Source organism: Belonocnema kinseyi, chromosome 8 (genome assembly GCF_010883055.1).
Source record: "Belonocnema kinseyi isolate 2016_QV_RU_SX_M_011 chromosome 8, B_treatae_v1, whole genome shotgun sequence".
NCBI lineage: Eukaryota > Metazoa > Arthropoda > Insecta > Hymenoptera > Cynipidae > Belonocnema > Belonocnema kinseyi.
Genome location: NC_046664.1, coordinates 34,801,469 through 34,816,643, shown reverse-complemented (window position 1 = coordinate 34,816,643; position 15,175 = coordinate 34,801,469). Strand labels below are relative to the sequence as shown.

Genomic DNA, 15,175 nt, shown 5'->3' with positions numbered 1-15,175 from the left:
GGATTCGAAATTAATTTTTTTTAACTTTAACTATTCCAGTTCAAGATTTATCATTTTCAGTTGAAAATTCATCATTTTGGTTTAAAATTCAACTATTCCTTTAGTTAAAACTTTTTTGTAAGTTTTTTAAAGTTTTTGTTTCGTTAAAACTTTTCTAAATATAGTTAAAAATTTATGTTTTTGTTTGAGACCTACTTTTTTCAACTAAAAATTAACTTGATTGAAAATTTGTCTTTTTTGTAGACAATTAATCTCATTTGTTGAAAATTCACTTTTTATTCAAAATTCAATTATTGCAGTTGAATGATTCATCCTTTTAGTTGAAAATTGATCTCTTTGGTTAAAAATTAATTTTTTATATCGAAATTTAACAATTCTTTTGGTTAAAAATGTATTTATTTTATTTAAAATGTTATTTACTTTGTTGAAAAATACGTCTCTTTTGGTAGCAAATTAATATTTTGGGTTGAAAATTAATTATTCGTAGATTGATAAAAAATATATTGTTTATAAGGCATCGAATAAATAATGGCCTATCATATTAGAAAATATCAGGAGTGTAAAAAGTTGTATTTTATGCGAAATATCATTAACAAAATCTTGGAACCGTTTTTGTTAACTTAGGGTTTTTTTATACTGAAAATAGTTATCAATAATCAGGTACTGCTATTGAACATGCTAACCAAGATAATTGTACAGTCTGTGGTGAAAGTAACGTAGTAAAAAAAGATTATCATGAATAATTTAAAAATTGTGGTTTTATGAGAGCGTGGTTTTATAAAGCTATAAATAAAAAATGGCTCTTTGTATGGGAAAATATCATGCTAGTAACAAATTTTATTTCATGCAGAAGATTAACAACAAAATAAAAAAAAAATAATTGCTCGTCATACGAGAAAATATAAAAAGAGCACAAAGTTTTATTTTGTGCTCAAGATTGAGAACAAAACTATAAAAGGTTGATACTGTTACTAGAGATTTTATTTATAACAATTGTTATCAACAGTGAACCAATAGAGTTTATAAACAATAAGCAATATTATTTTTTGCTGATGGCATGACAGCTTTTGATCTACTAGTCTTTAACTGTGAAAAAATGTATGTCGTTCCGCTGGGATTCGAACCAATAAGTTCTTCAAATTGCCGGTCTGGTGCTGTAACTCCATACGGCGGTGGTAGAGCACCAGACTGACAATCTGAAGACCTGGGTTCAAATTCCAGTAGAGCTAGAGAAGAATTTTTTCACAATTAAGGAATATAACCATTTTTGTTGAGACTAGTAGATTAAAAAAGTAATTCCATCTAAAAAAAAACTATTAAATTGCCCTAGTCGACAAAATAACATAAAAACTCATAAACTATATTATTATTCGTAGATATAGGATTTGCAACAGTTTCACTGAAAATTATAATACAGGTCAGCCTTGATGATTGTTGATTAACAACTTTAAATTTCAGTCGACTTCCTCTTAAAAATATACATTTTTATCAACAATTAGTGGTATTAGGTTCTATTTCAACGGAAGATTTAATTTTTCTTTCAAGAGATATATCCCCGAAATAGTCTTACGAAAAAATGAAAGAGACAAAACCGTTTTTTTTACCAGGGATGCTACAAATGTGATTATAAATTTTAAAAATAAATAATGAAATTTTAAACAAAATTGTTTAAACAATAACTAACCGCGATTTTAAACAAATGACCAAGATATTTATAATCAGGAGACTTATTTTGACTTTTAAATAAATGGTGTCTCGGGGACGTCGAAATCTAATTTAGAAAATCGAATTCAGGAAAAAAGATACGATACAGTACAGTGGAAAAGATCACTGACCGGGAGTACATCACGTGCTAGGCTAAGCGGAGGTCGATACCGTCAATATGATGTTTTCTTGGTTCGTAGACTCCAGAAACTTCAAAAACTAGTTTAAAAATCTTAAAAGAACAAATTAACCATTTAAAATCTAAAAAGGAAATTCCCACTACGATTAATCCTTAAACAGTCACAAAAACATACATAGACAACTGCTCTCACACAAGGCTTTAACACCCCAGGGTGACGTCACAAATACGAATATCCCCCCAACCTTAATTTAGAATTTTTTTTCTCGGTTTCCCAAAATGGGAAATAGGGTGCTTTTTCAGGAATATAGGAGATTAATAGGGAAATAAACTCTATTGAATAAAATGAATATAGGTAAAATATTCAATTCAATTAACATAAAAAGCTTAAGATTGCAAATCGACATATTTTGAAGTAAAAAAAAAGGTTTTTTTAAAGACAGTTGAATTTTCAAATAGGAATTTTTCTACAAAACAATATTAATTTTAATTTAGAAAAAAAACGAATTTTCAATGAAAGCAGTTGAATTTTTTACAAAAGATATAACTTATTAACGAAATAGTCGAATTAAAAAAAAAAATTTAATAAAATAGCTTACTTTTTACACATTGTTAAATTTTCACCCTTCATAACTCAATTTTCAGTAGAAAAAAAAATTATTATCAACCAAACCATTGTATTTACAAAATTTTGAAAGAATTTTGAAAGAACAGAATTAAACCTTAAGCCAAACATAGTAAAATTGCTAAAGAAAATAGTTGAACTTTCAAGAAAAAGAGACAAATTTTGAACAAAATAGTTGAATTTTTAACCAAATGGCCGAAATTTTAAACAAAAATAATTTATTCTTTTAAACCATAAAGAGTTTAATTTTGAACCGAATAGCTAAAGATAAAGTTAAGATAAAGTTTTTAAAGTTACATAATTATAATTTTCCTAGGATTCTTGGAAACATTTTTTAAAAAGTTATAAATTTCAAATTTTCAGGATTTTACAAAATTCTAGGAAAAATTTCAGGCAGTTAAAAAGATTATTAAGAAGAAATTTAAAAATATTTTATAAATTATTAGATACCTTCTAAAGTATCAAAATATATTTCGAATGTTTTCAAGACTTCTAAAATTCCTAAATATCTTTTAAACTGGATCGAATTTTTATGCTTAAAATTATGTTAGTATTTAAAATAAAAATTCATTTCAAATTTTTCCGGAAATCTCAAGAATATTATTTCATTTTGTTAAGAACTTTCAAAATACTTAAATAGTTTGTTTTTTTTTTTGAAATTTCGAGTAAATTATATATTAAAATGTAAATGTAAAAAATTTGTTATATGTTAGTTATTATGTCGATTTTTTTTTCGTTTAAATATAAAAAATCAGGTACCATAGACTTTACTTTTACAATAATTTATGGATGTTTTAATTTGACGAAAAACTTATTTTCTAATAATAGGACAAGTTTTCCTTCAAGTTTGTTTATCAATAGTAGAAATTTTTTTGAGTAAAATAATTCATATTTCTTGAAATTTCATAATTTTAGAAAAATTTTTTGGCATGAATTTGGCTCCCTAATCGCAAGTTTATTATAAAATCGCAACTTTAAGGATATGAATAATCACCTTAAAAAACATTTCAAACGAACAAAATTCATAACTCCATCTAGTATGAATAAACGTTAAGAATTTCTGTTCTTCTCTGATGATAATATAATTTTCTTGAAAAATTATAAGGTCTCATGGCACCCTGGTATATAATTTTCTGCATTGTACGCAATAGGATAATTAAAAATGTAAACATTTTCAGATGTGAAGAAGCTAATGGATTAATTGCCATAAATGGAAGACCTAGAGAACTTCGGGACTTCAAAAGAACTTCTTGTTACATAATGCAGCAAGATTTACTTCAGCCTAGGCTCACTGTGGTTGAAGCAATGAGATTTGCTGCAGATCTTAAACTGGGAAACAAAATAACCCAGTCAGAAAAAATATCAGCCGTAAGTTAAAAAATTATGATATTTTAATTTAAATGTTTCAAAAAGTTATAGGATGATTACACAATAAATAATTTTCGATTTTGATAAAATTTAGAAATCTAGTTTTTGACGTTGTATATTTAATAGAGTCGATTATGAATCTAATATTTCGAGAAAAAAGAAAAAATTTTCCGGAGCCGGGATTCGAACCGGGAAAGCGACTTTTCCATTAGTAGAACGTTCGCCAGTTACGTCATCGAGACCTCAGCAAATTTTTCTGTTGAATACTTCAGTTATATTAATTCAACAAATGACTCCACAGATGAATTAAATTTTTTTATTATTATTGCTCTTTATAAGTCAATTCTTAAATCCATTCTTTAACAATCTTCTTCAAGATATCTCGCATACATTATTGAAAAAATTCTAAAAATTTAGTTCTAAAAAAAAAGTCAAATAATTATTGATAAAGCAACAACTATGTTTTTAACTGTTTCGCCGCATGTTTTAAAAATTACAAAAGAATTCTATTCATAATACCTTAACCCTTCTGGAATGAAAATTTCCAAATAAGTAATTCTGTTTCATGATAAAATTTATTTCTGAATGTTTCTAAAATTAGAAAATTAGAAAATTCTAAAAATAGAAAATTCTCAATGTAAATGTTTTTTCAACATTGAAAATAATTATTTTCTTAAAATGACGCTGCCACTCTATAGTTTTTAAATTTTTTAACATGTTCAAAGAGATGAGAAAAATTAAAACTATTGCAAAAACATACAATATAGCTGGTAAAAAACATGTCACTACCCCCAATAAGATTTCTAGAAAAATTTCGACTGATTTAGGATTTAATTAAAAAAACTAATTTTTGTTTTTGAATATTTCAAAATATATAGAAAAATATCTGAAAGATTTTCACAAAAAGTTTGTTATTTTCCAAAATTTAAACATTTTTAGGGAAACTTTGCATTATTTTAAAAGGTATTTTAAAGTTTTGGAAGTTTTTTAAAGATAGCAAAATAATTTGTGATTATACAATATTTAAACATATTTAAAACAAAATGTAGATTCGTTGATAAAACTCAAATGATTTTTCATTTGGAAAATAATAATTTTTGAAGAAAATTTGATAAACTTTAAAACATTTCAAAATATTTCTAAAAATATCGACAAAAATTCTAGAAGTTTTTAGGGCATTTTTAAAAATTTTTCATTATAAAAAAAAACATATAATATGTTTGCATCACTTTAAAAGATATTCCAGTTTTAGCAAAATAATTTAAACCTTGAGAAAATGTAAACGTTTTTTGAATAAAATGCAGATTTTGTTATTTAAAAAAAAACAAGCATTTTAAGAATTTTTAAAGGTTTCAAGAGAATAGTACTAATCATATCAATTTTCCTGGGAAAATTTTCCATGATTTTTTATTTTGAAAAGTAATCTTTGAGAGAAAATTGAAAATTATTTTAAAACATTTCCAATAATTTCCAAAACTTTCGGAAAAGAGTGTACAAGGTTTTAAAACAAAATTGTTCAATTTACTAAGTTTCCCAAATTTTAGAAGAAATTCGAGTAAGTTTAAGAAGTATTTAGAAGTTTAAAAAATACGAAAACCATTAAGAAATTTGCGAAGATTTCCAAAAAATTTAAACGAAAATTAGACTTTTGATGATTTCGAAAAAAGAAGCTTAAGAATTTTGAAAAGTTTCAAGATATTAAAAATGTTTTCTTAAGATTCCTGGGAAAATTTTAAGGCAATTTCAGCGATAATCGAGTCAACTTAAAAGATATTCAGCAATTTTTGAAGTTTTAAGGAGATTACAAATATTCGATAACTTTTCAAATTTTTCGAAAATGTGTAAAATGCTTTTAATTTACTTCCAAACTTCTACAATTCCTAAATATCTTTTAAACTGCCTCTAATTTTTACTAGAATTTTGTATAATCCTGTGAAATAAAAAATACTCTTTTTCGAGCGATGTCTTCAAAAATCTTTAAGAAATCTTAAGAAAGTTATATTTATATAAACTTCAAAAATTTTCGAATTTTTAAAGTCTTTATTACAAATTATTTTTGCTTCAAATTATAATATGTTTGCAATCTTTACTTTCTAGACCGAAAAAATATGTTTTGGTTTGAAAATTTACCTTTTTGAACGAAAATATATATTTTTTTAAATGCAACTGTTTAGTTGAATATTAATATTTTTTGGTTAATTATTCAACTATTTTTTGAAAACTCTTATTTAACTATTTCTTTCAAAACGAAATACTTTTGTTGCAATTTGGATTTGTATATCTGAAATCTTCAAAAATATTGTTAAATATTTCTCAAAAATTTCAAAAAAATTTTATTCATATATCTTTAAAAACAAATAAAGTTAAAAAAATAAGTGATTATTCGAAACATCTTTCAAACGAAAATATCGATGACTGTGTTTGAGATTCAAAAGGACGAAAAAATTAGAAAGTAGAAATATTTCAAATCATTAGTCAGCTTAAGATTTCGATCCTTTTGATTTGAAATTATAATTAAGTAATTTGCAAGTCAAAATTCATGATAACTGTTTAGCGTCGAAGAGAGAAAATATTTTTAAATTCTCGAACATAGTAAAAAATAAGAACACAGGAAATGAAAAATTATAAAATGTCGAAAGTATTTTTTGTTTAAAAATTGCAGTCAGTTGCAAACAAAGATGAAGTTCAAAGATAATGAAAAATAATTCAGTTTTTGAGAAAAATGTAATACAGAAATATCTTTTGTATTTGTTCACCGCTAAGGCAATTGAATTAGCAAGTAAAATTTAGTGATAACCTGATAAAAAATTAAACGGATGTACAGAAATAAACTCTTGGAAGTCTGCGTAAACAAAATGGGATGCACATTTATTTGCATTCTGCTGGGAGAGTTTGCGTGGACAGAAATTTCATGATAAGTTGATACATTTGTGAATTCAAAGACTTAGCTCATCATAAAAAGTTTAAAAAATTATATTTCTTTTTTGTTTTTAGTCAGACGTAAAGAAAATTTCCTTGAGATTCTACGCAGTTTCCATTTTTTCATTAGTAGCAGATTTTTAGATCAAGATTCGAATTTAAACTTAAAACGTTGTTTTCAAGGTTACATAAATATAATTTTCCTATGATTTTTGAGAAAATTAAACATGATTCTTATGTTTTTCAGATATACCAAACCAAAGTTCGACAAAAAAGATATTTATTTTAAAACTAAAACAGTAACCAAGAAAAAAGAAATGTTTTAACAAGGTGATGAATTTTCTACAAAACAGTTTAATTTTGTAAACAAAAAATATTAATTCTCAACAAATAATTGAATTTCTAAGTAAATAATTTAATTTTCAACCAAGTCTATGATTTTTTACCAAGAATATTAATTTTCTACCATAAGGACAAATAGTCGATGAAATAAGTTAATTGCCAATCAAAGAGATGAATTTTAAACTGAAATTATAAATTTTCAAAAAGAAATATAAACTTTTAGCAAAGTAGTTTATCTTTTAACCAAGTAGTTATATTTTCGAAAAAAAAAATTCTAAAAAAGGTTGTTGATGTTTCAATCGAAAAGAATTTATTTCTTGATCAAAAAGAATTCAATTGTTTCGAAAAAGACCAATTTTCAACAAAGTAGATAGATCTTCGACCAAAAAAGATTATTTTTTACCAAATGTGTTTTTAATCAAGAGAAGATGAAATTTCTTATAAAGAGAACAATTTTCTACAAAAAAGTTTAATTTTTTAATCCACCCAAAAAAATAAGATTTTTTTTACGAAATAATTGCATTATCATTGAAAAAGATAAATTTCCAATTAAAATGATAAATGTTCACCCAAAAACTTAATTTTTTAACAAAATAGTTCAATTTGCAATGAATTAGTTGTATTTTCAATCAAAAATGATGAAATATCAACGAAAAATATATATTTCAACCAAAAAGAATTTATTTACTAAAAAAAAAAATTAATTTCATCCAAAAAATACAAATTTTTAATAAAATAGTTAAATCCTTAACCTAAGAATATTAATTTTCAACAAAATAACAAAAATGGAGTTTTTCTCCAGAGAGATACATTTTTTAATCAAAAGACGAATATTTGAGAAGATAGTTGAATTTTCAACCAAAAAAGATTTTTCAGTTGAGAAAGAAAAAAAACTTTAAACGTATACTTTAAGGGGGGAAATAATTTGTAGTAAAAAATAAAAAATTTGAATAACTATTTATTCTTTAGGTTTATTTGTTTACTTGTTTTTATTTTTTATAAAAAAGTGAGTTTTCTAAGATTCTTGAAAAAATCGAGTCTTTTGAAATATTTCAAAATTTGGCTTAATTTGTTGAAAATCCAGCAAAATAAATTAGATCATTTTTCTTTAATTTTTATATCGACACAATTTAAAATTAATCTTTAGAAAATTTCTTTAAACGTGAAAAAAGTTCATAAATTATAGTGAGGTCAACAACTTTACGAACGTAATTATTTCCCAATATTAAAATTTAATATAATAACTTGATAAAAATATTATGATTAGTTTCCTAGAAAATTCGCGAAATCTCGTGAATATGATTTTTAGAAAATATACAAAAACAGAATTGCAAAACTTAGTATTATGTTGTTAAACATATGTAAAATTATCAATACTTTTAAGCTTTTTTTAAATGTAAACTTTTGAAATCTTCATTGGAAATTTCTTATGTTTTTATATAAAATAACAAATAAAACTAAAGCATGTCAAACCCACACAGAAAAAAATGAAGGATCAACTGTAACTTGATTCCTATTGTTTTGAGGTTCTTTATTCAAATAGATTCGGTTAATTAAAACTTAGAAATATTTTGATTAAATGCCCCTAAATCTTAAATTAGCTGATAAATAATTATTAGAAAGCTGCTATCCAATTTAAATAGTTTATAAAAGTGCTTCAATTTTTAAATACAGCCAAATTTGAAATCCACTCTGGTTAAAAATATTTCGTTAGTTAAATTAGAAATATAGAAGTTGCAAAATTGATTTTACTAACAATAATTTCAAGTTCAAATAAAAAGTAGTAAAAATATTTATTTTATGGTTGAAACCGAATTTTATTCGAAAACATTTTTCAATTGGGCTACTACTACCGAAGAATGGCCCAATATTGGTGTCATTGTCCTATTCTGAATAATAGGGATTAAAGGTTTTGAAGCCTTAGTTTAAAATCAGATAAAAAGACACGTACGTCCAAATTAACAAATCATATAAGGCAAACTTGCATTCTTATGTGGTTGTAAATTCAACCAAGGTGCTATAATATTACACTAAATTGTATGCTATAAAGAAATATATACTTTAAAGATTCTAATAAAAGCATCTTAACTATAAGTGAGGCTCTCACTGCGATTCACTTTTATAGACAAGTAAATATACGTTATTAGAATTTTTCTTATACAGATATATTTTCTTCAACGGAGGAAACTTTCACAATAAGAATAATTTAACAATATTTTATTCGTGAGATAAATTAGAGCCGACAAGTCCTCGGGGCATCTTACACAATGCCCCCCCCCCCCCCCCTAATAAATAGACCAGGGAGAAAAAAAAGGATTTGCTCCCTTTTTCGATCGAATGATTCAATATCGTTTACATTTTTTCAAACTCTACCTGAATTCTTTATGAAATCTTTTTAATCTATCATAAATCTTTGTGAAATCTTTGAAATCTCTCCGAAATATCTGATAATCTTTGGGAAATCATTGAAATCTCTGAGCAATCTTTAAACTCTTTTAGATCTTTGGGAAATCATTAAAACCTTTGTCAAATCTTTCTGAAATTTTTGAAAATTATTGCGAAATATTAAAAATATTTTTGAAACATGTTGTAATATTTGTGACATTATTGAAATTTTTGGAACATCATTAAAATGTTTGTGCGCTCCTTGAAATCTATCTGAAATTTTTCTGACATAATTAAAATTTTTGTGAAATATTTTATATCTGTCCAAAGTCTTTACGAAATATTTTCTAATATTTATATAAATTGTTGTAATAATTGAAGTATTTATGAAATCTTTTAAATCTTTCCAAAATCTTTGCAAAATATTTGAAGTATTTTTTAAATATTTAGTAATATTTGTTATGTTATTAAAATCATTAAAGTCTTTATGAAATGTTTTAAATCTATGAGAAATATTTGCTCAATATTTGCAATCTTTGCGAAATATTTGAAATATTTAGTAATATTTGTGAAATTATTTAAATCATTGAAATCTTTGTGAAATCTTCGAAGTATATTTGAAATCGATTCGAAATATTTACGAAATATTGCAAATTTGTGACAATCTTTTAAATCTTGGAGAAATCATTTAAGCCTTCGTGAAATATTTTTAATCTATCCGAAATCTTTGCTAAATATTTCAAATCTTTGGGAAATCATTGAAATCTTTATGTACTCTTTGGAATCTATCGTGAAACTTAGTGAAATAATTTAAATTTTTGCGAAATATTTAGTAACATTGGAGAAATCTTTGAAAAGTCGTTGAAGTCTGTAAAGTCTCATAAATCTATCGGAAATCGGTGCTAAATATTCGCAATATTTGTAAAATGTTTGAAAAATTATTGAAATCTTTATGCTATCTTTCAAATCTACCTGAAATCTTTACGAAATTTTGGAAATCTTTGTGAAATACTTGCGAATTATTATATATATTTATGAAATATTTGGTAATATTTGTGAAATCTTTAGAAATATGAATTTTATACCTGTATATATTATATGTTATTATTCCTGATTTATTATTTTTTATTTATATAAAATTTTTAAATAGTATAATATTATTGCAGTATGTACGAGCCCTGAAGGCCTAACTCACAAGCAATTTTGTCCAAATTTGGATAGTAATAAAAAATCCAATTTTTAATTATAAAAAAAGATGTAAGGATTGAATTTCTAGATATTGAGTTGATAAATCAACAGAAAGAAATTTGATTTATAAACATTATTGGCTTTCGAGAAACTGGAGGGGCAATTTTGTTTGCTCCAGAGGAAATTTGATTAAATTTGGAAAATGATAAAAAATCCAATTTACAATTTAAAAAATAAGCGTGCATTTTAATTTTTATTACTGAGTTTTTGAACCGGTACAAAAAAGTTTGATTAATAGTTATTAGATTTCGCGAAAATGGAGGGGAATTTTAATTCGGTTGAGGCGCACTTTTAGACGTGATAAAGAAAATTTTGTACAGTGATAAAAAAACTATTTTTGACTTTTGAAAATAAGGGTAAATTCAATTTTTAGCTATTGAGTTGCTGATTCAGTGAAAATAAAGTTTGATTCAAAAATATTATTAGGTTTTGAGAAACTGGATGGGAAAGTTGTTTTTCGCTCGAGGGGCACGTTTTATCAAATTTGGACGGTGATAAAAAATTGAGTTTTCAATTTTAGAAAAAGTGTGAATTTACTTTTTAGCTATTGACTTGCTTTATCGATAGAACCAAGATTTTATCAATAACTATGGGTATGTTTTGAGAAAACGAAGGGATAATTTTGTTTTTGCCTAAAGCTCATGTTTTTACCGTAATGAAAAAACTTCAAACGATGATAAAAAATCCAATATTTATTTTTAAAAAGACTGGATTTATTTTTTAGCTAATGAATTGCCAAAACGTCACAAATGATGTTTGCTTGAAAAATAGTACTGGCCTTTGAGAAAAATTCATATATTTAGTTACTAAATCGATAGAAAAAAGTTTGATTTGTACATATTATTAGTTTTTGAGAAAAAGTAGGGAAATTTCTTTTCACTAAAGACTTTTATTTGGGCGTGATAAAAAAAACTTTGAACGGTGGTAAAAGATCTAAATTTTCTATTTAAAAAGAAGGTGAAAAATTTATTTTTTGCCTTTATGGTATGCTGACAAAAAATTAAAACATGAGATTATAAGAAAGTCGCTTTGTCAGGATGTGTATTGAAAATTTTGTTATTTTATAAAAATTAGGGCTTATATCTCAATAAAAAAAAGTTTGTAAGGGTGAAAGAATTTTTTAGCCTGAAATTTAAATTTTAAAAAATCGAAAACAAAGAAAATTCATTCTCAAACCTAAAACGACCGAGGCCTCAAAGAAATTTGTTCGAAATTAGAAAAAATGTATGGCAGTATTTTTACACCTAAAGGTAGAAATTTAGGGGGTAGCACTTAAAAAATAAAAATTTTCATGCTTTTTAATTTATTAATATAAGAAATTTTTAATTGTGAGCGTTAAAAAATAAGAAGTTTTCAATTTTAGCAAAGTAAAAATTTGATCAAATTTGATGTACGTTAAAGCAATGCGTTGTATTTGGGAAGAATCAAACAATAAACTTCACATTTTTAATCTCGAAAAATTAAGAAAATTTTTGTGTTTTTCGAAAGCGATTCTTAATATAAAAATAGAAAAAACGATTTATTATAGTTGCTAGAAAACAAAAAATTCTGCTTTGTTAATATTGCTTACTGTCGAAAACTGGATTTTCAGCTGTCTCTTATAATAAAATATTTGAAATATAATTATAAAAATACATTTTAATTAAGCTTATGAATAAGTCTACTTATTTAACAAGGATTATCTAAATTGAGAGTTAATTAAAACTTTAAAGATGTAGGTGAAAGTAAAATGAGAAATCATAATACGCAGAGCTAATTTACTTTCCTCAAATTGAAAGTAATTTAGAAAATTTAAATTACAATAGAAACTGTATAACTTAAGTTGAATAGATCATGCATTTCCGCAGTTAGTGCTTAATTCTTTTACTAATATTTAATGTAATTTATATGAACTAATACACACAAGTTCTTTTGAAAAAATCTAAAGTTTATTTCAATTAAAAATTTTGTAATCACCTTGAAAACAAATAATAAGTTAAGAAAGAAGATAGGAAAATTGGCCTTATATCAACAAAATACTTCGTTTTAAAATTTCTCATTAGACAACTAGTTTTTTGTAGAAAAACTCTGTATTTTCTATCATCAATTATAAATTTCAATTTTCCCAAAATAAATATCTATTTCGCCTTTTGGATTATGTTTTAAAAAGTGCAATATATTAGGTTCTAATCTGACTTGTTAAACAGGGAGATTTCTTAAAGAAAAAAATAAACCATAGTTTGCCCAATAGAAATGTAAATTTTTTAATTTTGCAAACGCTACTTCATACATTTTTGTCATAAGAAATTTATTTAATTAAAAAATTTGTTTCGTTAGGTTGTTCTAGATCCCACAAATAAGTTTTCTTAGTTTGCGATTTCAAAAAAAAAAAATTTAAGTCTATAAAAGTTCTTAGACCCCTAGAAAGTATTTATTAAGGAATAAGCCTTCGATTTTATGAAAGAAAATATTTTGTTCATGTGCACAGGATTTTTTCTCTAATATGAAGAGAATATTCTTCGTGAGAAACTAATTAATTAATTTTAATTCAGTACATTTTCCAAGATAAAGTCACTATAGTCGCTTTTTAAATTAAAAATACCATGTTAGCGATCTTTCAATTTTATTGAATTCATTTTAATTCTTTTGAATTTACCCTGCATTTTTTTTAATTTCCTTGAAATCCACTCAATTCAATCGATCTTTTTTGGAGTTTCCTTTTTTTATTCACCCTAAAGACTTTTGAGTTCACCTGGAATTCTGATAAATTTCCTAAGATTTCTATTTACTCCCATTTATCTGAATTCAATTACAATTTTTGGATTTTGAAAATTTGTTTGAATTCGATTGTAATATTTTTAATTCACCATACATTCTTATAAATTTGTCTTAGACTCATATGAATATTGATAGAATTTTTTTAATTTCCTTGAGTTCTTATGAATGCATTCCTTTTTTACTGAAATCATTGAAATATTCGGTATTTTTGACATTTATTTGAATTTATTTGTAATCTATTTATAATTCACCCGTGATTCGTATTGTTTTATGCTGAATTACTTTTAATTATGTTTAATTCTTTAAAATTCATTTAAGTTCTTCTAAATTCACTAAATTTTGTTAATATGTTTGAATTTTTTTCAATTCACTTGAAGTTTTATGAATTTCATCGAATTCTCATTATGTCCCTTATACTCATGTAAATTACCTCGAGTTTTATTTAATTCGTCAGTTTTTTTTTCATTCACCTAATTTCTGATAAATTTGCCCTGAATTCTGTTCACTCCTATTTTACACAAATCAATTGATATTTTTTTAATTGTTTAAATTTCGGTAAAATAATTCAAATTCTTTTGAACTCCTTTGAATTTTTCTAAATTCACTACAAACTTAGTAATTAAAATTAATTTTACAACTAATTTTCTTATATTCCTCTAAATTCACTCAAATTAGATCTAATTCATTATCTTTTCGTAATTTTATTTTTTTCAATTCCATAAATCCGTTTCACTAGTTTTTTGTTCGATTTAATGGAAATTTATGTACTGTTTATATATTTTTGGAATTTATTAAACTTGTTTTGAATTTGTCTAAATTCTCTCCAAACTTAATGAATTCCATGAATTTCGTTAATATTTGTTCATTTTTTTCAATTCACTTAAATTTTTTTTTAATTCGCTCCGAATTTTTATGAGTTTCATCGAATTTTGTTAATTTCTCTAATATTCCTGTAAATTCACTCGAATTTGATTTATTTTTATTTTTTTATTTACTTCAATTTTTTTGAATTTGCCCTGGTTTATTCCGATTTTAATAAAACCAACGGAAATTTTTTCAATGTTAAAATTTTGTTTGATTGACTCAAATTCTTATGGACTTCACCAAAGTCATCCAAATTTCATTGAATTCTGTTAGATTAATTCCATTTCACTGAAATCAATGAAAATTGTTCTTAAATTGTTTTTAAATCCTTTGAATTAAACTTCTTTTTTTAATAAACTATAAGTCAGATAATATCTTCACAAAATTGGTTTCTTGTTTCATAAAGTCTATGGCTTATTCCTTAATAAATTAAAAATAAATTCTAGGATGGAACAAATTTTGCAATCTCTAATTTTTCAAATTGTTTGAATTTGTTCAAAATAAAATTTATGACTATTTTTTGTAACAAAAGGAAAAAATATAAGGGGCAGTGTTTGCAAAATTCGAAAATTTACATATTTATTGGGTACCCTAATAATAAATGTTAATTGAGATACAATTTTTAATTTCCAGATAAATGAGATTATTGAGACTCTGAGACTGAATAGAGCGAGAAACACAGTTATGGAAAGGTTATCGGGTGGTGAGAGAAGAAGACTCTCAATCGCTCTCGAATTAGTGAACAACCCTCCTGTAATTTTTCTTGATGAACCTACCACGTAAGGCACTCTTATATTTTATATTATATATTTTATATTTTATAT

General features: G+C 24.5%; 1 protein-coding gene across 2 annotated transcripts in view; it reads left to right on the top strand.

Moving 5' to 3' along the window:
* LOC117179046 (ATP-binding cassette sub-family G member 1-like) overlaps positions 1–15,175 on the top strand; it is a 62,154-nt gene that overhangs the window by 37,448 nt on the left and 9,531 nt on the right. For both annotated transcript variants that reach the window (XM_033370667.1, XM_033370668.1), the window contains 2 exons: positions 3,647–3,836; positions 14,985–15,130. In XM_033370667.1, coding sequence (XP_033226558.1) covers positions 3,647–3,836; positions 14,985–15,130 — 336 coding nt within the window. The remainder of the gene's footprint in view (positions 1–3,646; positions 3,837–14,984; positions 15,131–15,175) is intronic.